The 25,528-nt window shown below is 42.9% G+C and overlaps 1 protein-coding gene across 4 annotated transcripts; it reads left to right on the top strand.

Moving 5' to 3' along the window:
- Nucleotides 1-138: 138 nt before the first annotated feature.
- On the top strand, nucleotides 139-23,961 carry wdr59 (WD repeat domain 59; the record flags this gene model as incomplete). 4 transcript variants are annotated; one of them, XM_083760170.1, is made up of 27 exons in its annotated part: nucleotides 139-195; nucleotides 1,983-2,032; nucleotides 2,710-2,845; nucleotides 3,119-3,204; nucleotides 3,625-3,705; nucleotides 3,848-3,885; nucleotides 4,027-4,115; nucleotides 4,798-4,914; nucleotides 5,211-5,288; nucleotides 5,409-5,565; nucleotides 5,823-5,902; nucleotides 6,019-6,136; nucleotides 6,480-6,610; nucleotides 7,084-7,248; nucleotides 9,152-9,247; nucleotides 9,989-10,093; nucleotides 11,162-11,283; nucleotides 12,803-12,956; nucleotides 13,783-13,839; nucleotides 14,362-14,483; nucleotides 16,483-16,564; nucleotides 17,233-17,345; nucleotides 18,805-18,955; nucleotides 19,947-20,016; nucleotides 20,781-20,901; nucleotides 21,819-21,961; nucleotides 23,222-23,961. In XM_083760170.1, exons 1-27 carry the CDS (start codon nucleotides 142-144, stop codon nucleotides 23,455-23,457), a joined length of 2,952 nt encoding a protein of 983 aa, XP_083616296.1. In that variant the 5' UTR covers nucleotides 139-141. The 4 variants fall into 4 exon arrangements, with proteins under 4 accessions (XP_083616296.1, XP_083616297.1, XP_083616298.1 ...); XM_083760171.1 differs by lacking the exon at nucleotides 13,783-13,839; XM_083760172.1 differs by lacking the exons at nucleotides 17,233-17,345; nucleotides 18,805-18,955; nucleotides 19,947-20,016; ... (1 more) ...; nucleotides 21,819-21,961; nucleotides 23,222-23,961 and adding an exon at nucleotides 16,874-17,206 and having other exon boundaries at nucleotides 16,483-16,609.
- Nucleotides 23,962-25,528: the final 1,567 nt, after the last annotated feature.

Genomic DNA, 25,528 nt, shown 5'->3' with positions numbered 1-25,528 from the left:
AACCCGCAAATACAACAACACATTATTTGACAAGCAACTTTACAGAAAACAAGTGGAAACCCTGAGGAGAACCACTCCCACCAGCCAATCAGAGGAGAGCCAAGTGGTCACGTGATGTTTTGTTGTCATGAGGAAAGGAAGATGGCTGCCCGCTGGAGCAGTGAGAATGTGGTGGTTGAATTTAGAGATGCACAGGTTGGTATTCATTGGCAATAACACCGACTTAAAATCAATGCGCTGTGTGTTATAAATCCTGCTTCAGCCGGACAACGTTTTTATTCTACTGCAGCCTAAGATTTAGACCTTAACAGGAGCCCTCGTACAAGGTTTCTTTGACTATGCATGCACCTCTTGGTACCACAGCACCCCAAAGGCCCTTAAAACAAGGCTCCAGACTTCCCAAAACAAACTGGTCAGGCTCCTACTTGGCCTCACCCCCCGAACTCCTCACCCCTGCCCACTTTGACAGGCTGGAATGGCTTAGGGTTGACGACAGAGTACAGCATCTTGCATAGCCGCAATTTACAACTCTAGATTTTTTTTACAATGGGTTGAATCTAGAGTTGCAACAAGCTCCATCCACTTCCTATTCATCATTTTTGGTTTGTGATCTGCTTGTCTTAAACGACGTTAAACTCACCAACATTGCAGCTGTAGTCCAAGCTTGAATTATCCTCTTTCAATCTGCCTAGCTTGTTTTTCATAAAAATCCACCGTAGAGATGTTATGAGATACTTTCTGTCAAGACATCCTCTGCAAGTGATTCTTTTTCTAAGTTTGGAAACACTCGTTTTTGTTAACTAGAAGGTCTGAAGAAAAAAGGGCAAAAGTAGCATGTGCTTAAATTCATATTTTGAAAATGTTTCAGATGTCAAACATTTCTGAGATGATAGAATGGTGATGGTTGATGATGGTCATGTAAGGGGAACCTTCTGAAACCTTCCTGGGCAAAGATAATTAACTTCAAAATATTTAAAAAACGGTCAAAATGACCTCTCAGACCTTCTAGTGTTTTAACGGGTCGCGCTGCTGCCTCCTGCATTATGTGCAAATTTGAAACAGGTGGAATGCAGGGCCGTTCAGTGACATATGACGAGTGCTTCCAAACTCCAGCACTTAAAAAAAATAATCACTTGCAGAGGATGTCTTGACAGAAAGTAGCTCATAACATGTCTACGGTGGATTTTTATAAAAAACAAGCTCGGCAGATTGAAAGAGGATAATTCAAGCTTGGACTACAGCTGCAATGTTGGTGAGTTTAACGTTGTTTAAGACAAGCAGATCACAACCAAAAATGATGAATAGGAAGTGGATGGAGCTTGTTGCAACTCTAGATTCAACCCATTATAAAAAAATCTAGAGTTGCAAATTGCGGCTACATCTTGCAATGGGTCTGGTCCATAAGATTCGATACACCACCAAGATACCCATGTAACTGTCTAAATACTTCCTTTATTCGAAACTCGGAATCCCCCCACCGCCCACCCCTTTTCCCCCTCACTGTATATGTTTATTATTTTCCCTCCTTTTATGATGAATTCCTGTTCTGTTCTGTTCTTTGGCTATATAGAAGTGTCTATTTTTACGTCTCAAAATGTTTTGATGAATTGAACAAGGTGGACCCTCTTGTAAACAAGTGTAATGCTTCATTGGGTCGTCCACTCACAGTTAACAGTCTTTTGTATTGAGTTGTGCTTGAAATGTACTGTAATTCTGCAAACTGTTAATAAATATTTCAATCAATCAAAACTCTCGTAGATGTATTTTTCGATTCGAAAAATACATCTATGAGAGTCTAAATCTTAGGCTAATTCTACTGCAGTGTGGACATAATTAGTTACTTTAATGTTCACTTCCATCTCATCAACATTAATATTTCCATTTTCCACTCGACAATTATGTGCAGTCTCTTTTGTTTATAAATATATAAACTACCCTACCATGTCGGAACATAAATTGTTCCTATTTCATACTTTCCTCAGGCAACAGCTATGTCTGTGGATTGCTTGGGGCGCCATGCCGTCCTGTCTGGGTATGTTATCATCTCTTTTCACTTTCAAGTGATTTCTGCCCCCATTACAGAATCACTATAGAAATGTCTACATATGGAAGAAATGTGTTTAATAAAACGCAATTAACTACATTAACACTTTTTGCCAGGGCAAGTTGGTAAAGGGGCGAGTCGTCTGGTATTCCTGTTTTCCTCAAGTCACTGTCACATTTTGTTCATATTCAGATTGTCTGGATTTCTGTTTGTGTTTTGTGTACTGAACTTAGAGCACCCTTTGGTTGTTGTTGCTTAATTGTTACATTATCACATTGTTATGTGAAATGTATATTAACACACTTTATCATGATAAAGCATATTAGATCAAACCATGTTTGGCACAAAAGGTGTACCATCTTCTATGATTAATTTGTATTCTACATAGAATCGAATGATGTGACAGTGACTTTTTCAGTATACCAAATTTGTTAATTGTATTTCATCATCAACTCATCAAACATTTAGTACTCCTAGCAGCATTATCTATATATTTTAGTATCTATATACTGCTTTTCAATTGCACCATGAGCATCATCCCCATAGCCTTGAATTTAATCAGAATTACACCTGCAGTTGACCTTCATAGACACGTGATAGCAAATGAAGAAGCTAAGTAGAGACATATACAGTATGTATCTGCCTGTGTGCTATTGTCATTGCAGGCGAAGGTTTCTTTACATTGTAAATCTGGAGACTCCCTCTGAAGCCCCTCGTAAAATTGGACGTCAGAGCAAATGGGATGTGGGCACAGTGCAGTGGAATCCTCACAAGTCTGAGTCACACCTCTTTGCTGCTTCAGTAAGTCTCCGTTTTATTTTTGAAGACAAAACACTTCCTAGAACCAAACAAAAGCGAAACCTTGAAGTGTTTCAAAATTCGCATTAGTTGGTCCGAAATGGTGCGGGAATGTGGGATTCCTGGTAGCACCCTGACCTCAGATCCCAGCTAGTGGAAGTTGTTCTAGTCGACCCCAAACTGTCGATGCCATTTTATGTGGCATCCTCATCTAAAACTCAAGACAAAATCCATTATTTTGCTTTGTGAACGTTGCCGAGATGTCTTTGTTTACAGAGCAACCAGCGTGTTGATCTATATACGTGGAGGGATGGCTGTGGGGAGGCTCATACGTCCCTGCAGGGCCACACACGAGTCATCAGGTAATTTTAATTATGATGTTACTGCAGCTTAAACATGTTTTGCTAACACACAGAAGCAGTGACAGGTTAACAACAAAATGTACTCCTCAGAATGCAAAACACATGTCAAATTTCACAGATAACATTATCAAATAAAAGGTCTGTTTTCTTTTATAAAGAAAGCGCTCAAAGCGCTGTAGAATACAAACAAAGTGAGAACTTTCAAAACAGTGAATCACTACACTGTTCAATTTGCATTCTATTTATGTGATTAATTACCAATCACGAGTCCCTCTGGATAAGATTCTTTGCTAAAGGCATAAATAAATTGTAATTGTAACTTTTATTTGCCACATGGTTACAACTTACAATTCAGCCGGTAGCAGTAATAATGGGCAGTGTACTGAATGCTGAATCGATGTAAACTCTGTCTGCCCTCAGTGATCTCGACTGGTCGTGGTTTGAACCAGAGTTCCTAGTCACAAGTTCTGTGGACACTTATATCTACATCTGGGACACCAGGTAAGATCTCAGAGCAACGAGGACGACTTTAGAACAGGGTAAAACTAAACACATTGTTTGCATAGTGTCCTAATCTTTTTCACCGTTTATTATTCATTCAATGTGGAAGGGGCTTTAAATCTGCCCATGTTTGATCTCACAGAGACACACGGAAACCTACCGTCGCTCTGTCTGCAGTCGGTAAGAACAGCATATCAGCTTTGAGTTGTTCAGTGGCTACATGGTCTCACCTGGTATTCATTTCAAATCCTTCAAATTTTATATTTTCTTCTCCATCATCGCCCTCTTCTATAGTATGTTGTTGCTATTTTGTTTTTGCAGCCGGGGCATCACAAGTCAAATGGAACAAGAAGAATAATTATCTCCTCGCCTCCAGTCATGATGGCGATGTACGGATCTGGGATAAAAGGGTGAGTGTCACACTGGCTTATGGCAAGTTTAAACTGGCATATGATCAGCCAGGCTGATTTAGAGAGATAGTACTGTATACTCTTATATCCAATGTATCTTTTAATGTATATTACAACAACCCATTTAGACCTGAGGACGATTCTACAAATGCCTTTTAAATCCTAACAGTTTTCTTGAAAAACCCTATGTCAGTGGTTCTCAAACGTTTTCATGTCAAGGACCTCCAAAAATATATTTAATTGGCCGCCGACCCCCATCTGAAAATATGTTGTTCCAGAGGGACCCTGCAGAAGCACATATTTGAGTTAAAAATGTTCGCTCCGAAAGGAAATATATTCAAAGATTGGCGCCATATTTTCACGAGTTTTAAAAAATTGCAGACCTACAAGCTCGTAGCGCGGCACTCGGTGCTGCGCTATGAGCTTGTAGATCTGCTATTTTTCAATAGCTAAAGTCTGACATAATGTTAAAACACCAAAAGGGGTTCCTGCCCAGAATGGGTTAAAACATGTATCTAACTATTTGTTGCAAAAAAACTAAAAACACTGGAAGGGACACAAACAGGAAGATACAGGAAGCTGAGGGTATAGTGCATGAAAGACATGCTCCACATGGCTGCATCCCAAATCGATGTTGGTTGGTACATTTTTAACCTATGCTTTCTATTTGGTAAAAAAACAGAAACCTAACACAGCAGTGGAGTATGTAGCAGCCCACCTATCCAAGATCCATGGTCTAGACTGGCACCCAGACAGCGAATACATCCTGGCTACATCCAGTCAGGACAACTCTGTCAGGGTAAGACCAAACATGTTTCCTGGACTACTACAAAGGACATTCATCTACACTTAGGGCTGCAAACCTAATTGTCTATAAATCAAACACTTCTTGGTATGCAACCAAATGATACGTTTGTATTTTAATTGATTTCTGCCAAAATTATGTATTTCTTTAAAAATTAATTTAGGCAAATATTTATTAAGATTATAGCATGTTTATTTTGTTCGGCAAGGCAATAGGTATCCCCAGAGGATACCTTTTGCATTACCATGCACTGTATTGTACTGAATTATGTGTTCAATCTGTCTGTGTAGTTTTGGGACTATAGACAACCCAGGAAATACCTCAACATCTTGTCCTGTCAGGTGCCAGTGTGGAAGGCCAGATACACGGTAAATGTTCCCTAGGTGTTTATACACTATACTGTCTGTACCTCTGCTTCGGTAGGCGGTACATGCATTGGTTGTGTGTGTTTTATGTCTCTCTCTGTATGAAACCTTCACCTGTTACAGCCCTTCTCCAATGGTCTGGTGACAGTGATGGTTCCTCAGCTACGGAGAGAGAACAGCCTGCTGCTGTGGAGCACCTTGGACCTCAACAATCCTGTCCACGCCTTCGTCGGCCATGACGATGTGGTCCTGGAGTACCGCTGGCGACCCCAGAAAGAAGGTGTGTCATCTAAGTCCCATCTAGTGTCAGAAAGATAATGTAGGACATCTTGTTTGGAGGTGTGGCCTTTTCAGGGAATGTAAACGGAATGATGTCTTTACAATCTAGGCTTCTGACTTCCTGAAAGCACACGAAAACCACCTATATCCAGCAAGATACACCATTGTGCAACAACGATAAAAATCACTTTTTTCCTCTGATCATAACAGACATATTATCAATGGTTTTCACTGCTTTTATCCATAAAATAAATACAGGCTCTAAGGACTACCAGTTAGTTACATGGTCCAGGGACCAGACGCTGAGAATATGGCGAGTGGATCCACAGCTGCAGAAGGTAAGTCATAATAACAATTGATCCTATCCATGAACTAGAAATGAATGAAACACCCTCATAATCCCTTTCCCAAGATGGCATGTTGTTCACGTCGTTGATGTGTGCACGTTGTCCAGCTCTGCTCTAACGACGTGGTTGAGGAGTTGGAGGGAATGTCTCCGGCGGAGAAGACCATGTCCTCCCAGGAGCCAGAGCCCCAGCACACGTCCAACCTGTCAGTGGATGACCTGCAGGGTGAGACGCGCAATGACCACTGTAGGAGCCATTAGAACGGTGACCATTGTAGGAGCCATGCAGTGTGTATTGTTGCCCCCCTCTGCGTGTAGCCCTACCAGCCCTACTCGCAGTGGGTATTGTCGTCCCCCCCCCCCCCCCCTCGCGTGTAGCCCTACTCGCAGTGGGTATTGTCGCCAGTTTGGGAAACGTCTTGAATTTGTCTTTGGTAAAAGGGCAGGCTTATATTATCCAGGTATCTGTCTTAGCTGTTATCCATGAATTGGTAACTGCTTATAATAATATCGTCATGATATTGCCATATTGTCACGTACTGCGGTGTGGTTCTGTTTTCCTGCCTCAGACCAGGATGGGGTTCATTCAGCTATGAGTTCCAGTTCCAGCCGGCACGATGCCTCAGGGGCAGGTCTGCCCCAGACCCTGCAGCAGGAGTTCTCCCTGGTCAACCTGCAGATCAGGAACGTCAATGTGGAGGTGAGAAGACCACGGCCTCCCATGCTGGAAACATTGGCACCCCCTGTTCCGTTTTTGAGTGGTGCAACGTGCAACCACTCCCTTACTGAGCTATATGTGGGTGGCTGGCTGGGTCTGAGCACGAAAACACCATGGTTGTTTTTCACCACCTGTGCGCAACCTAACACACACACGCACATATTAACTGTATATATGATGATTTCGGGTGTGCTAGTACAGTACAGTGACAGTACAGTACAGTACAGTAGAGGGACCCCCACACGGTAACTGTCATTTCTCAACTGTTTCGGACGCGGGGCGGCTCGTCGGAACCGAGCCGGCACTGGCAGGTGCGACCCTGTGGGTCTAGAACCCCCCCCCCCCCCCCCTCTTCCCCCGGGGACCCCCACACAAAGTTGCACCACTCACTTCACACGGGTGTGATTTTCTCACTGTAACATATCTAAATACATTTTCTACATGTGTGACTCCAGATGGATGCTGAAAAAAGGAGCTGTGTCGTGTCGGCCCACTTCGTAAGCCATCAGGTGCGAATGGTGGTGAAGTTCCCCGCCCACTACCCCAACAATGCTGCCCCCACCTTCCAGTTTGTCTCTCCCACCACCATACCGTCTGCCATGAGGACGAAGATACAGAAGGTAAGCTGTTAGCATATTTAATACATTCATACTAGGGGTGTAACAATACATTTTAACAGCGATACGTTATGTATCACGATACGTGGTTGACGATAGGGCATTAACATAATAATCGAATAGTCGACTAGTCGACTAGCAAAACACTATTCGACACTGTTAATTGACATCCGATTATTCGCTAATATTAATTGCAGGCATGCAGCTGTGAGCTCGGTTGTTTTGTTGGTAATTCGCCAACTTCATAATCCATTCCTGGCTGATTGTTTTCATATCATATACAAGCCTACTGTACGTGGGTTTTGCCGTCACCCTCACTCGTGTAGGTGCGGTGGGCGGCGGTGGCACTAGCAGCATTCAAGACAGTTTTTCTTTGGGAAAAGCATAATGCGATATGCCTCATAGGCTCATACGCTCACTACAGTGTGTAAATACTTTTACTATTGGTGAGTTTATTACTGTAGTTTGTTCAACAAGTTAGATTGGAGACCAAAGGAACTGTGGTTGTAACTTGTTGTTGAACATTTAGGGTTGTATGAAAAACATCGCATGGTTCATTCCTCCTCCTCGCTCCAGTCTCCACTCTCCAAACATTGTGAACAACGTAACATGCTATGCTGCTCCGTAGAACGGTCTTGCGCATCAAAAATAGCAGATTTACAAGCTCACAACGCATCCATCCGTGAGTCATTGTGGACTTGCAACTTTGACTTGAAACAGCTGAGCTAATTTCGGCCAATCAGAGCGGCATTCAGCGTACTCTAGTAAGAGAGTGGCGACACTCGCGTTGACTCCCATTGTAACAATGGAATGCGGAAGTGCTCATTCTATCTCAATGGGATAGTTCCAATGTTTGGAACTATAGCCCATAGGTACCCGCTTTGCGGTGAGATCAAAGTGTGTCGCCACTCTCTTAGTACTATTCCACTCGGCCTGCATTCACCGGCTCTGTTTTGCTTCACTCGCTGGCTGTTTCAGAACACGATGTTTTAATGCTTGATTGGATGGAATAAATATCATATTTTACCGCCGACTAATCGACTATAAATCGATTTTGATGGTATTCGAGTCGACTATCAAAAATCACGTTTGGTTAATGCCCTAGTTGACGATACGATACATGGACGATATTGGTTCATTATGGCGATTCGATTCAATGATTTGAAATTGATACAGTAACTATTTCAAATACATTGACTTTTTTTTTTTTTTTTTTAAGATATTTTTTTTGCGGCTTACGCCTTTTATTAGTTTTTGAAGGGACAGACAGTAGGCTGACAGGAAACGGGAGAGAGATGGGGGGAAGACATGCAGTAAAGGCCGTGTCGGGCTCGGGAGTCGAACCCGCGGCACACTGCGACTGGATTACCAGTCGGGTGCCCAGACGGTTACGCCACCGCCTGGGCCCATTGACATTATTTTAAACTAAGTAATTAAACCCCTCTTTTTCATTTTTCTTTAAAAAATTGCTAAATACCACGCACAAAAAATGTAGTATTGATACGATCGATTATTTGCATAGCAAAACGATTCGATACCGATTATTTGCATTGCAAAACGAAACGAATCAGTCAATGTTGCCGTTTTCATTTAGATATACTTCGATTCTTAAAATCATACATACCTAATTGCTGAACAATACAGTTCATAATCAGCGTCACATGTCACCACCTCTCTCCTACGGTCCTACCCCACATTTACATTTTATTGGCTGACACAATTTATGAATGTTTTAAGTTCTATCATACAGGCGACTGCATCAAGGTGTGATATTCATTTACCGTAGATAAATATCCAGACTTTTATTTGAAACGTAGTTTTTCTACATTTTCAGTATTGATACTTATTACTTTTACGTTAAGTAAAAATGATGTGGTACTTCTTCCACCACTGATCATATTTGCAGATCCTGACGGACACGTCACTTCAGAAGGTGAAACGGAACCAGAACTGTTTGGAGCCGTGTGTCAGACAGCTGGTGTCCTGTCTGGAGTCTGACATGGTGGGACTCTGGCACGCACGCATGCACACACACACACACACACGCACGCACGCACGCACGCACGCACGCACGCACGCACGCACGCACGCACACACACACACACAAAAAGTGTGTTTGTAAAGCAAAGTAAGTACATGTACTCAAGTACTGTACTTAACCCATTCAGGATGGGAACCCCTGATGGTGTTTTAACACTAGCTAGCATGATTAAGCATTATGTTATACTTTAGCTATTGAAAAATAGCAGATCTACAAATCATAGTGCGGCACAGAGTGCCGCACTATGATGACTATGATGACTATGAAGACTAAATATACTGACAATTTCGTCAACAAATAAAAACTAGGAAGGTACTAGTGGACAACAGATCCATTATAAGTAATTTTACACTTTGTTGCATGCTGAAAATAGCCGATCTACAAGCTCACAACGCGTCGTAGCGCGACGCGTTGTGAGCATGTGTAAAAACATATTTAGTCGATTAAAACTAGACTGACACTAAGACATTCCAGGTGGGTAAAATGTTAAACTAAATGAAAACTATTCAAGAGACTATGACTAAAACTAAAATCAAAATTTGCTGCCAAAGAAAAACAGTTTACACGAGTCGCGAGGAAATGTGTTTAAAATAAATAATTGCTATATACGCAGCAGGATATGTGGATGAGTGAACAACTCAGGATTGAGTTGTATCCTTCCCTTCAGTCCCTAAAAAAATGTTTCTCTCTTTCACGATACAGGAAGACAAAGACGGGCCTGCGGTGGGTCCCTTGTTCCTGTCCAACCCTGTAACACCAGTCCTGCCAACGTTCTCCCGCGTCATCAACACCTACGGCTCCTACCAGGTACAACGGGCCTCCATGTTGCTGCAGCTTGTGTGTCACTTAGGGCTCCTACCAGGTACAACGGGCCTCCATGTTGCTGCAGCTTGTGTGTCACTTAGGGCTCCTACCAGGTACAACAGGCCTCCATGTTGCTGCAGCTTGTGTGTCACTAAGTTAGGGCTCCTACCAGGTACAACGGACCTCCATGTTGCTGCAGCTTGTGTGTCACTTAGGGCTCCTACCAGGTACAACGGGCCTCCATGTTGCTGCAGCTTGTGTGTCACTAAGTTAGGGCTCCTACCAGGTACAACGGGCCTCCATGTTGCTGCAGCTTGTGTGTCACTAAGTTAGGGCTCCTACCAGGTACAACGGGCCTCCATGTTGCTGCAGCTTGTGTGTCACTAAGTTAGGGCTCCTACCAGGTACAACGGACCTCCATGTTGCTGCAGCTTGTGTGTCACTTAGGGCTCCTACCAGGTACAACGGGCCTCCATGTTGCTGCAGCTTGTGTGTCACTTAGGGCTCCTACCAGGTACAACGGGCCTCCATGTTGCTGCAGCTTGTGTGTCACTAAGTTAGGGCTCCTACCAGGTACAACGGGCCTCCATGTTGCTGCAGCTTGTGTGTCACTAAGTTAGGGCTCCTACCAGGTACAACGGACCTCCATGTTGCTGCAGCTTGTGTGTCACTTAGGGCTCCTACCAGGTACAACGGGCCTCCATGTTGCTGCAGCTTGTGTGTCACTTAGGGCTCCTACCAGGTACAACGGGCCTCCATGTTGCTGCAGCTTGTGTGTCACTTAGGGCTCCTACCAGGTACAACGGGCCTCCATGTTGCTGCAGCTTGTGTGTCACTTCCTGAATATTTTAACCCAATTCAGGGCGGGAAGGTGTATGTTATACTTTAGCTATTTTTAAAAAATGGTGAAAATGTGTAAAAATCTTTGAATATATATTCGAGTACTAAAGATGTAGTACTCTTACTCAGTCTGAAAAAGAAGAAAAAAATGGTATCGAGACAACTCTACTCCACGTGTCCAACTTAGCTTTTATTATCCATTGTCCATGTTTGTTTTATTGTTCCCACCAGGATGCCAACATTCCCTTTCCTCGGACATCAGGGGCCCGCTTCTGTGGTACCGGCTGCCTGGTGTACTTCACCAGGCCCATCACCATGCACCGCTCTGTCCCAACCACAGAGCCCACACCCAGGTGAAAACTACATATTTTTTTAAATATGGAGTGCCATGATTTTTTCCCACCCTATAACCTGATCATCAGGTCTTATTGTTATATAAGGAGGAAGATTTATTTTCAAAAAAGTGTACAGCATTTGTTCAAATGTCGTTCTTATGTGTGCACGCCCACCAGTTCATTAAGTGTGCCTGGTTTGCCTGGTTGGTGGTGATCCACCTGAACTGAAGCCACACCCACAGCTGTTTGTATGATAAAGGGGTTAGGGGAGGGGCTGATAGTGTGATGTCACTATATCACTGTTTTTCGTCAAGGTTCAGCCTCCAGGAAGAAACCCTAAATACAAAGGGAGGACATCATTGCACATAACAACCACACCAAGGGGTCTAATGAAGTAATGTCACCTCTTAAACACATGCAAAATTGGAAAAACTCCATCTTTAAAGGATCCATACTGGTGTTCAGTCTGGTTAACCCTTTGACTATAAATCATAGAATACTTAAAATTCCTGCAGACAATTTCCCAAAACATTACTATTATTATTTAGTATAATCTTTTTTATTGAATGTCAGTCCCCAGAAGTTTCAGAGCATACCTATTTACACGCAGTGGGTGCTGGGCCAATAAGGCAATGGTGGAAGGAGGTAGGGCCCGCTGCACACCATCTTTAGGCAAAGGAATTACTTTATAGGACAATATTTCGATCTCACAGGATCTTCATCAGGTCAGTATGACCTGTAGGCATGTAATGATATATCGATATATATCGATATTAATCCCGACGAGATATATCGATTTAATGAAAACATATAATATATATTTATTTAGGGGGGCTAATGAATTATGGGGTGTGTGATATGAAATGTGAGCTTTAATTATATTCCATCATATTCAAATGCTTTTGGAGAGAAATGAGAGACTGACCATGCAGTAGTAGAAGCCTGCAGAGGGGAGCTGTGTGTGTCTGTGATGCTCATTAATACATCAAGGAAGGCAATTAATAAATTATGTTTCTGCACTCTCAAATAGCTCTACAAACTACATCTATCCTAAGTTGACATCAAAGAAAGCTTTTTTTTTTTTTACATGTTAACTCGAGCTAGGTTCTAAACAAGAAAGCATGTTTACAGAAATTAAGTCATTTTACATGAAAAGTAATGGTACTTTTGCAATGTAGCCTAGTTAAATAAAAAATGTGTAAAAAGCTCGGGGGGGGGGAAGATAAATCATAAGAAAAAAGATTTTTCGGTTGCATGCTGAAAATAGCAGATCTACAAGCTCACAACGTGTCGCGCTGCGATGCATTGTGAGCTTGTAGATCGGCTATTTTCAGCAAGTGTAAAATCATCCATTACTACAGCATCAAGGCCTGCCAAAATACATTTTGACTAAATCAACTGACTAAAATCTTGTGATATTTAGTCGACTAAAACTAGATTCCAGGTGACTGAAATGTGACTAGAACTAAATGAAAACTATTCAACAACACTGGTGACTGTGTGTGTGTGTGTGTGTGTGTGTGTGTGTGGTGTCCAGGTCCCTGTCTGCCCTGTCTGCCTACCACAGTGGCGTACTGACTCCTATGAAGATGAGAACAGAGTCTCAGACCACCCTGAGGCTGTACAGCGGCAGCCCCACCCGCTCTGACAAGGACACAGTCTCCATCTCCTCCTTCTACTACAAGGAACGGGTGAGAAACACGCACACACATGTGCGCACACACACAGTATTTCTACACAAAGTAAGTGAAGAGGGTGATTTTCTACATTTAGTGGACAAATGAAAAGGTTATAATAGGTCCACACCGCCGTCAGTTAATGCAATTGTATTTGTTAATATTTTCTCCGAAGTCATTGAAGATGTCGCCGAATCTAACCGAATAACTAAAGCTAATGTTTTGCTAAAGATAATTGCATGGTGAATTAAGGGCATTCCATGTCTCCGACCATCGAACTTTCCGTCGGAAAGCTCCGGTACAACTACAACATGACGTCACTCGCAACCTCTGAAACGCATTCCTCCGAATTTTTGTTCTGAAAGCTGCACTCCCAGATGTTGTGACTCTCTGAACTCTACTTCGGAGAAAGAATTAAAGTCTGATCTTTCAGACGAAAAGTTTGGTGGTCGGAGACAGTATGGACTGCCCTTAAGTTGTTGGTTTTAATGGATGTTTGAATTTGGTTTGTAAATCAATAATGCATTAAAACACAACGATGAGGAGATGTTAACCCATTTCGACCTGAGGACGATTCTAATAAATCCTGACCGTTTTCTGAAAAACCCCTATGTCAGTGGTTCTCAACCTTTTAAAAACCCCTATGTCAGTGGTTCTCAACCTTTTAAAAACCCCTATGTCAGTGGTTCTCAACCTTTAACTGTCTTACTGAATAGGTCTCCTTTTTGTGTTGTTTCCTGTTTGTCATTTTGTGGTGACCGCCCACCCAATCACATGTCTTGTTCCCTCCCTACGACGCTGTTGGTCACCTCCTCCCTCCCGTCTCTCCTCCTCCAATCAGAAGCCACTAATGTCTGCCTATCGCCGCTGGTCTGTGCAGACCATTCATGACTTCCCGGTATTGATCTCTCTCTCTCTCTCTCTCTCTCTCTCTCTCTCTCTCTCTCTCTCTCTATCCACATCTCTCCCATTCAACCTCTCCCATCCAACTATTGTTCTCCATGTCTCATCTGGGTAGTTGTGTCTTTTTGGAATCCACATTCTTTCCTTCCTGCCTGCATGTAATTGCGCTGCAGTAACTCCCAACACGCTGTCGCCTGAACCGACTGATACATTCCATTTTTCTTCTCGTCTTCTCCGTGAACCACTTTTAACGGTCAACTAACTAACTATCGCGCAAAAAACACATAAAGGGGCTCTTTTGGGCTTGTAAGTGCAGTGGGACGTTGAATTCGACTCCTGTCTTTTGTTTTTCATCAACTTGTTTTATCTGACCTCCGTCGGGTCTGCAGGCAAGACGCTGGTTAATTCATGCACAGGCAACAATTTGTCATCCAGACCACATTTAATTATGTGGCGCTTCGTCCCTCCGGGTCCCCCCCTCTCCCCCCCCACCTCTGCCCTCCTCTCTGCCCTCCAGAAATCACGGCGCTATAAGACTAAGGGGACAGACAACAGGCCCATCAAGCTGGCTGGGAAAGTCATCATCCAGGAGATTTCATGTCTACTGCCTGTCCACAAAGCACTGGGAGAGAGCTATATGTGAGTGGTGGCTTCACGACACACTTTAAAACCTACTTTTGAACACATATTGATTGTCACTGATCGAGTTGGTTGTGCTGAAGGCAATGCTGACGGCGAATGCTTGCTCACAATTCCTTTATCATGAAACCCAGAGACTCATTTATTGAAAAGGCAATGAAAACATTTCCCATGATGTGGAGGGTGTTGCTGGCCTTTAAGGCTCACGGTTGTACTTTATTGTTCCATCTTGTGTACAGGTACATAAGAGTAAAACTCTATTTTTACATCTTGTGTACAGGTACGTAAGAGGAAAACTTATTTTTGTTTGGCTTGCTTGAAGCTTCAGACAATGCAGCAGCAAATATATAATATAACGTCAAACCGTAAGTAAGCACAGTAAGCTCAGCAAACAAAAGGATAGAATATAGTGCAAAAAAGAGAAAAAAAAAGAGTATCATATGTACATGTGCATGTTTTCCCTGTAGTAGCAATGATAGGTGAACTCTGTATGAACAACTTCACAGTAGGCTATGTTCCATAAAATACAACAAAAAAAGCTTAGAAAGGTGCAATTCGAGCTTAATAGTGCGAGAAGAGGGCAAATGTGCAGGTTGGGGCTAGCGTTTTCTTTTTCCCTGATTCGCTCTGTTTCTTATCGTTTCTTATCGTTCGTTCATGTATCTGATTGTTCGGGGGAAAGAAGCTTTTTTTCTGTCTAATTCCAGTGGCTTTGAGACTGCGAAACTTGTTATCTGTGAATTCTACCAAACCATCCACAGACCAGCTCAGTGGCCTTGTGGTTAGAGTGTCCGCCCTGAGACTGGGAGGTCGGGGTTCAATCCCCGGCCGGGTCATACCAAAGACTCTAAAAATGGGACCCAGTGCCTCACGCTACAGAAACAAGAGATAGGCCCTATGTATGTATGTACTCTGCAAGGCTACTTATCCACAGACCACAGCTACTTTGTTTGTCAAGTTCAGCACTGGTCAGAAGCCATATCTTCTCTAGGGATAATGTGGTAGCTCGTTCAGCACTGGTCAGAAGCCATATCTTCTCTAGGGATAATATGGCAGCTCAACACCCTCTGAGTCCTTTTATCACTCCCTGGATACATACCTCATCAATATGAATAGTTTCATTTTACACAAGTTGAAGAAAGCCATAGAGAGGATCCTGGTGGCGCTATAACAGGTCGTTCTGGAAAGTTTGGGGCAGAGGTTCATCGTTGGCATCCAGGGAGTGTGTGTGCAGAATTTGGCATCGACTGGGTTAATGGTGCCGGAGATTAGCTGCGGACGGACACACACACACACACACACACACACACACACACACACACACACACACACACACACACACACACACACGGACGGACGGACGGACACACACACACACACACACACACACACACACACACACACACAGACTCTCTCCCCTAACCCTTCGACCTGGTGGAGAAAAGTGTTCCAGAGTGTGGAACGTTTCTAGAAACCTCAGGAAACGGGACAAAGTTACTGTATACCTTTTACCATTTAATTATCATTACATTTAGAATGTTAAAAAAAAACAGTCCAATCCAACCTTTTTCAAGTTTAGAGTTACCGGCACGTACGAAGACGGGTCTCTTGCAAAAACATGATTTCTGCACCCAGAGATTTCAAATATATAAAGTGTCACTTCTGTATCTGTTCTCATCATCTTATCATCATAAAACGGATTTGTGTTTCCAGAAGGTGAAAAAAACATTCCTGGTACCTACACTGCAATACAAGTTTGAAAAAAACCGAGGTTATTATAATTCGGTGTTGCTCAAAGTCATTGCGGATGTTCTGTGACGTGCGTCGATGCTCCCAAATAGAAATGAGACAGGTCTTGACATGTCTGCTTGACGCTAGCCGTTGCTTCAGCCGTTGTAAACGATGGGTGCGTCTGATATGACAACAGGAACGTCTCTGGCGCTTTTTATTTAGTGTGTGGGGCGGGGCCTTAATGCTCATTTTATGTCTTTGTCCTCAGTCTGAATGTGAACGACATCCAGGATACGTGTCAAAAGAACGCAGCGGCATCTCTCACCGTGGGCCGCAGGGACGTGGCCAAGGTCTGACACGCCACAACATTTCAGCTGTACACGGACACATCCTCAGTTTAAGTTTAAATTCAATTTAACCCATTCTGACCTGAGATCAGATTCATACGAGGTTTCCACTGGACACACACTGGTCTGATGAACCCATTCTGACCTGAAATCAGATTCTAAAAATGTCAGTCGTTCTTCGATTTTTCAAAAATAGCAGACCTACAAGCTCGTATCGCGCCACTCGGTGGCGCGATATGAGCTTGTAGATCTGCTATTTTTCAATAGCTAAAGCATAACATGATGCCAACACCAAAATGGGTGCCCGGTCAGAATGGGTTAAGTTTAAATTCAATTTAATGTCGAGTGTACACTCTCAGCGTTACAAATTGATGAATTAACACTTGAGGAGTTTATTGTTTCCATACTACAGAGTCTGGCCAAGTGTTCATTTAACTTGTGTATAACTTGGGAACGTAAGTGTATAAATGAAGTTAAATGAACACTCAGCATTTTTGGATTCATTCATATGTATCTAGTCGTGGTATTGAATTAAGTTTAAGAACCCAAACCATTTAATACTCATTAAACTAGATGCATGCATACATAAAGTATGTACATGTCTGCATGTTGTGTTCATTACATCGGTGCCTTTCTCGCACCTTTCTGTCTTTCTGTCTGCGTGTTTTTAGGTTTGGGCCCTGGCAGCTGCAGCTACCAGTCTAGACCTGAGTCCAGACTCGGACCCGGACACAGACACTCCCTGGGCCCGACACCCCTTTGGGCGCTCTCTGCTTGAGACTCTGTGAGTAGCAGCCCGTTCAGTTTTTTACAAAATAATGCCTTCAAAATCCTGCCAGTTTTCTGAACAAAACCCATAAGTAAACAGCCTTCAGTGCCATGAACAATCTCTCCAAAATATCATAAGATCACATCATAAAGCAAACGTATTCTATCACACGTGCAAAAACATACTGCACAACAAAATGCTGTTATGTTGCACAACAAGACAAGATACTCTTTTCTCATCCGACCCTCGACTCAACCCCCTTAGTGGCCTTCTGCCTTGAGTGCGCTTTTTATTCCTAGCTCCCTGTATAAATAAAATATGGGAGGATGGGTCATTCTGCATGTGAAGTAAGTAATAACGTCACTCAACCAGGGAAAAATGGTCAAAACCTAACCACTCTTTCTCTCTTACACTGACGATGTACTGATGTTTTTATTCATTGCTTGGACCCAGTGTTTTATACATATAAAATAAAATATGGACAAAGCGTTCCCCGGGTCTAACATGGACGTAAAATGAAGCCTGTTATTCCTGCACTGTAAGTCGCCATCTTTCTAGATCCGTTTGGGCCCAGCTGGCCATTGGCTGGCTCCGTTTTGGCCCAGCTGGCCATTGGCTGGCCCAGACACGAGGCGGGACTTCCCCCCTTCTTCTCCGTTGGTTTTTATTTTGACTCGAGTGGGAGGGGAATCCCGGTCATAGACTGTAACGGTAGCCACGCCCCTCAGAACATGCGCGACTTTATGGTAATTTTTTTTATAAATGGGAACATAATTTTCCAAAAAGAATATTATGACATTAGAAATGAGACTTTAAACTTGTGACTGGAAGCAGAAAGTATTCATGACCATGTTTATTAAGGTAATACAGTCTAGGTGAAGTTGGGCCCAAATACATGGACTTCTATGGGGCTATGGGTTTTTCTGGGTCCAATGACAGCGCCACAACAGGCCATTATATGAACTTTCAGGAGTTTCAGGCTTCACAAAATATCTGTCTGACTGCCCCCCTGGTTTTATACAATTGTGTCAATAGAGTAACTGACTACTGTACATATAATCACTGTCTTAGATTCCTCATTCTTAATTAATGTTACTTTTTACATCTCACACCTTGTAGGGTTGGGGCGATATGTTGATTAAATATCGTATTGAAACAAGCCAATAGGCTTTCTTGGGTTTAAATCCTCTTAGCAGACCGTGTATTGAACTGTACTTTCCTGTGCTTTTTTCTGCAAAATGTTAACCCATTCTGTAACCCCTTTTGGTGTTTTAACTATTGAAAAATAGCAGATCTACAAGCTCATAGCGCGCCACCGAGTGGCGTGCTACGAGCTTGTAGGTCTGCTATTTTTGAAAAATCGTAAAAAATGCGGCTTTGAATATATATTCTTTCAGAGCAAACGTTTTTTTTATTTCGACGTCAGGCCTAAATGTATTCGATCAATGTCTCTCTCTCTCTCTCTTTCTCTCAGTTTGGACCACTACAGCCAGATGAGTGACGTGCAGACCCTGGCCATGTTGTGTTGTGTGTTCAAGGCCCAGGGCTCACCTCAGGACTACTACTCCCTGTATGGACACCATCCCCCACGGCCTTCACCCTTTCCCTCGCATCACTCACGCTACGTACGTAGTTTATTGCAACGTTTGGCTTGTTTTTAGTTGAGAGTAAAAATACAGAGTTGCGGGTTGCGTTTTTTTTGGGGGGGGCTTATCTTAAAAACGAAAAGAATCGGTCTGGTGTCTACTTATTAAGCATCCGGCTCCTGTATGTGTGTAATGTTAATGATAAATAAACAAAACATCCATTATAGACCTACATAGTAATTATTAATGATATATGCATCTAATTATTTTTGTTTGTTTGTTTTGGCTTGTTTTTTGAGGTGCATTGTGGCTTATTTCTCTAGCGAGATTGTTTTTTAACTTGTTTTTGGAGGTCGATTGGAGGCTTATTCAGTATTTTAGCTGTGACGTGAGCGCCCCCTCCTGAGATACTTCCGGGTCCTACTTTTGTGTCGCTTTTGTGTCCCCATGGAGTTATACTGTGACGCTCCGTCGGACTAAATCTGAGACGAAAACAACCACGAAAGTCTAATTTTACCGCTTTCCTCGCAACAACAAAGCTGCGCTGCTCTCCCAAATCTGACAGTGACAGGCCGTCTGCCCCACATGGAATACTATCGCCATTTTATTTTATTGTGTCAAATAAATCCTCATAATGCAAACTAGATTCAACATACTCAAGCCTGCACACATTCTAAATATACCCCAGAAATATTTTACCGATCAAATGGACTGTTGCCACCTTCAATAATAATGATAATAATAGTCTTTATTGTCTCCACATCATATATTTTTGTTGTCATGGACACTTACAAAACATTAATAATTCCACTCGAGTTGGAAGCATTAAGACCCATTTTAACCCTCAATGGCTTCCTTTCTGAAAAATAACGTCACTGTAAAAAGACGTCATACGTCTTACTCGTATATCCACTTTCCACGACAGTCCCTGCTTTGGACATCATTATAGACATAAATGTCAAAAATGATATAAAAACACAATCTCACACCCCGACTGTGACCGTAATCATCTTTGGCTTGTTTCTTTCAGCCCAGCCTCACGTCCAGTTCTGTGACCTCGGGTTCCTATTCCAGCACCTCAGACTCAGCCTGGAATATCGGTAAGATAGCACCAGCTCACACTAAAAGAAAATCATTTGACATGCAGCCTAAATGTACGTATAGAAAGATGACTCCGGCTGACATGCCAGCCCTCCTCCTCCGTTGGACGAGGGTTTGTTGATAGGCAATTTTTTTTTGCTGAATGTTTGCCCCCAGAATAGGGACACTGACGTTCATGTGGTTAATAGATTAACATTACTGCTTAAGGAAAGCTCACCGGGCAAAGGAAATGGTATAGTCCCGCTGGGACTCCCTGACAGTGTGGTGAGTTAACTAAGAACAACGAAGGTCTGTTGCTGGCTTTCAGTATGCAGCCACTCGGTCCAAGGTCGCTGTTTACACCACTCTGTGTTTTGGTCCCTTCACGCCCTGTTGAACTGCAGACAGTGTCTCCTCAATGGTGAATTCTTCCCTGTTTGGTTTCCCCATGTGGGAGACCAGGGTTTAGAGTTACAGCTGCAATTACCATTCTCTGTCGGGAGAGTACGTACATACACACTTTGTATCTTTAATCTAGTCTTGTTAATCTTGTTTTGGCTGCGGTTGTGATTGTCCTTTTATGCATATACATTGAGATTAGATCATGCATCCTATATATAATTCCCGGAGGGAGGGAAGCTCACCGCTCACAATGTGCTGGGCTGTCCGCAGCGCCACCTGCTGTTGGTTTCTCTGTTCGCAGGGCTGTGCAACTAAATGGGAACCCTCCATGCTTAGCATCCCCATACACATCTTACACAAACAACTGTTTTTTCTTCAACAGGTCGAGATGCGGATCACGTGCCCCCCTGGGGAGATTCCTCTCCTGACGACTATCGCTATGCCAACCAAATGTACGCCGATCCAAGAGAACGAGAGCGGGAACAGCATGACATGAACAAGAGGTGACATTGAATGTGTGCTACACAGTAAACAGTTAGGGATAGTTGAGATGTTTTGTAGTTAAGCTGTATGTGGCTGTATGTGGTTGCAACTGTATTAAATTAATTGATTGCCCATGGTGGGAGTTCTGCTCTGGTTTTGGTCAATATTAAGTAGTTCCGATCATTTTGTGGTGTGCACAAGGGGCCACGCAGTAAAAGTAAATTAATTCACAAAACTAACGTCATTTGTATTGTTGACCTATTTCTAAAATATTAGCGCAACTTTCGTTCAACTTTGACCCCTCTATCACATGGAACAATTTTTTGGGCATAGTGATATGGACACAAAAAACATAGTTCCGTGTGATAGAGGGGTCAAAAATGGTTACCAAAAAGGTTACCAACTCTCCATCATTGATTAAGCTGGGGACCACCAAATGGGCAACCTCCCTCAAGTACCACTGGTGATCCCCAGTCCACTGGTTGAAAACCACTGCTTTTGTTTCAAGTATTATAAATGATAGGGTTGTAAGGTTGTTACTTGTTATTAAAGAGAACTCCTAGCAGATTTCATATTCTTACAAGATGTACAGTATCACTTTAACGACACAGTTGTGTTCATGCGTCAATATTGCAAGCAATGAACGAGCTCTGTGTAATAGCACTGTGGCGTTCACTGGCAAATATTCAGGAAACACTTTGAAATAACTGACCAGACAGCAACAGATTATACACACAATATATCTGTGCCTCCTTAGGAGGATGTCAATGAGTCCATCTCAAAGCCGGACAAATAGCCAAATGTACAAATGTGTTAGTTCACTTGACATAGACCAGCCTGCCATTTCACAAATGACAGACCTGAAATCTGGTCTGTTATATTATGCCCACATAGTCTCTTGTCCCATTATCATTTTGGTTTGTTGTGTTGGCACCAGGCTGTTGGACCCTGCAAACACATTGCAGTTTGATGACTTTAAAAAGTGCTATGGAGAGATCCTCCACCGTTGGGGACTCAAGGACAAGAGGGCAGATGTGCTGAAGTTCGCCTCCTGCCCTCCTGAACCCCACAAGGGCGTCGGTGAGTTTATGGAGATTCTCATGGATATGTACCATCATGTTGTACTTTAATACCTGGTTTTACCATCATTGTACCGTCTAACATTGGTTCTCAATAGAGTGGCGCAGTCCCGCCCCCTTTCATTACGACGCCAGGCCCAGGAAATAATTCCCAATGCATTTTTCCCATAGACATTTCAAGAAGTATTTATTTAAAGACCTTATAAGCGTCGTACAAAGCCAACTGGAGTTGTGACAAATCATGACAACAAACACTATTTTGGACCAAACAAATAATTACAAAGAATATAAACACCAAAAAAGTTTTTTTCTTCTTTCTAATTCTTTGTTTGGCCCAAAACATTGTGTTTATTGTCGTGATTTGTCACAACTCAAGTTGGCTTTGTCCGCAGCGTAAACGTCTTTAAATAAATACTTTTTGAAAAGTCTGAGGAAAATGAACAGGGAATAATTTTCCGGGTCTCTCGAGGGGGCGGGACTGCAACACTCTATTGGTTCTCACAACCAGGGCCCCCAAATTGATATGTATTTTGCAGCACAGCGGCCCCCCTATCTGAAAATGAGTTTTGCCATGGACCCCCATAAGACAAGCTTTGAACTTAAAAATAGCAGATCTACACGTTGCATAGTGACTCGTTATATGAACTCATTTAGCTGGAGATCCCTTGGGAACCTCCTCAATGAACCCGCTTTCACATAACTGTAGATAGTACCATAAGATTTTACTCAACTAAATCTACAGTTTAATTCGTCGTCTAAAATGTATTTTGGCCGGCCGTGACGGCATTGAAATGCCTGATTTATACTCGGCTGTGTGCCCGAAAATAGCAGATCTACAAGCTCACAACGTGTCAGCTATTTTTGGACAGTGACACCTGCACACAACCAAGCACCAAGGATCGAACTGGGAACCATCCAGCAGCGCACCAGACTTCATAACTAGAAAAGAACACTCATCATAGCTTAGTTTTTATTTCGTTTATTTCGTTTTTGTCAGTGAAAAGGGTAGCCGACAAACATTTTTTTTTGTCACAGTTTTAGTCGATGTATCACGTTGTCTTAGAGTTCGGCCTGTACTGCTGTCACTGTCGCAGCCAGGCGCGGGGCGGGGGAACCCAGTGTGACCAGTCTCGTCTGTATCATTTGTATCACGTTGTCTTAGAGTTCGGCCTGTACTGCTGTCACTGTCGCAGCCAGGCGCGGGGCGGGGGAACCCAGTGTGACCAGTCTCGTCTGTATCATTTGTATCACGTTGTCTTAGAGTTCGGCCTGTACTGCTGTCACTGTCGCAGCCAGGCGCGGGGGACCCAGTGTGCGGTGTGCAAGCGTCTGACCTTCCAGTGTGCCATCTGCCACGTGGCCGTGCGCGGCTCCTCCAACTTCTGCCTGAGCTGTGGCCACGGGGGCCACACCAGCCACATGATGGAGTGGTTCCGCTGTCAGGACCAGTGTCCGGCGGGCTGCGGCTGCCAATGTCTTCACCAGAACACATTCTGAATGATGCCCAACAACGCCCACGTCATGCAACCATGCCGTTTGATTTAATATTGTGCAAATGTAGGAAGGAGTTATTTTGTAAATTCAGGATGGATGGACAAAGTCTAAAGCAGTTCAGAAAAAAAGCAACACACACACACACACACACACACACACACACACACACACACACACGTAATTGATCCATGAGCATGCATGCACACACTCCAACGAGCAGAAGGATACCCTTCTGTCAAGGTGGGTGTTTTGACCGATGTGTCAGCCTCCAATGCACTCTAATGTAAGCATGCAATGTGAAGACTGAAGAGTGGAACTTTTCAGTACTGAAGTCCTCTACATGGCCTCTGAAAGAAGGACTGCATGCTACATGCAAGTACCTTGCATCTTTTAATGCAAGATAATTCACTTTTACAAACATGCATACGTTCTTACTTACAGGGCGATATTTTTTGAATGTGAGACCATTCAAAACTGTTTGTTGACATACTGTATATATTAAAAAGTTAAAAAAAAATATATATATATTTCAATTTGTGTCCCTTCTAGATGACCTTTAAAAAGTTTAACATTGCAAAAAATATATCATTGCCTCTAATTAAGCCTGCATCTTGTCATACCTATTCTTCAACAATAATACGTTTCAAAAGTAGGGATGTCCCGATACGCTTTTTTCGGATCCGATCCCGATACAGATACCGAATACCGATCTTGTCTGTGTTTATAGCTATCTAGCTATATATCTCGTGTTGTGTTTATAGCAGACTCCTCACTCAAATGTGCACTTGCAGTTTGGGCAACTCCAAAGCAAACTCCACATGCCACAACATTTTATTTACCTGCCATAGTGTCAACCCCTTACCCCTGTGTGGGATCGGTGGTTAGACTGGCATATTCGCCGATACCGATATGACCCAATAAGACAAATAAGGACCGATACTTTTCCGATACCGATACAGTATCGGGACATCTCTATTAAAAAGTATGCTTCTATATTGATGTCCTTTCTGATACCTACTCCTCAGCTTTCCTGCTGTCTGTCTCCCCAATGATATCTCCCTCTCTCTTTTTCCCTTGAAAGTATCGCCAACAGGTGCAATTTATTATCCCATACAATGCAGACCACTTTTACAGAATATGACTTTCAACTGAGAATAGCCATAATCATAGTATTATTTAGTAGAACTGGACTTTTTTATAGTACGCTACTTTATGTTTGAATAGTTTTATTTCAAACCTGTGTCATAAGCCCTTATGTTAAATACATTATGTATGAATAATTAAATATTCCATTACAAGCACAGCAGTAATAAGGTAAGCCGAAACCAGGCGCACAACACATGGCCACAGACGTCCATCTGGGACCATTCATGTCCATCTGGGACCCAAGTCCTGGCTGAAATTAGGGTAAGTAGCCTGCAATGTTCCAGTCTAGTCCCATGGAAAAAGGCTCATTGAGTCATGTAAGGAGTCATGACTGACAATATCTTTTGTCAGCGACATGTTTTAGCAGGACACTAACAGTACGTTTTAACACATTAATTAGTAATTTTATTTAAAAAAATGGCGACACAGGGTGCCCACTTTTTGTCATTCGCCCGCTGTTAAAACGTACTGTTAATACTTGTTTATACTTTATTTTTATTTTTACAAAAGCATAATTCACTCTTTAGGCCTATAGCCACAGTTTCAAATGGAATGTTTTTTACATCAGCAGATCCAACATCAGGTCATCTTGTCTCTCCTTTCTCACAGACAGTCAGGGACAGGGTTGGGCCTCCTCCAGCTCTCGCTGAGCCAGGACCACGCAGACCTCGTAAACCCTGAAGGAGGCGAAGGCTGCAGCCACGAGGCAGGACGCTCCCAGGATCAACCACCAGTTAAAGAAGCCAAACGAGGCTCCCTGCGGAGGAGCAACACAGTCGGACTTGTGTACACAGACATAATAATGGCTACTCGGCATAAACCACAGCTAGTAGTTTGATTTATGCTTAATAAAGGTATCGCGTACTGTAGGAGTGTGGCTAAAATGGTTTCCCTGCCATGATATGCAATACAGTTTGCGTGTCACAGG

Source organism: Protomyctophum parallelum (assembly GCF_964188405.1).
Source record: "Protomyctophum parallelum genome assembly, chromosome: 2".
NCBI classification, from domain to species: Eukaryota; Metazoa; Chordata; class Actinopteri; order Myctophiformes; family Myctophidae; genus Protomyctophum; species Protomyctophum parallelum.
This window is presented reverse-complemented; position numbering and strand designations above follow the sequence as displayed.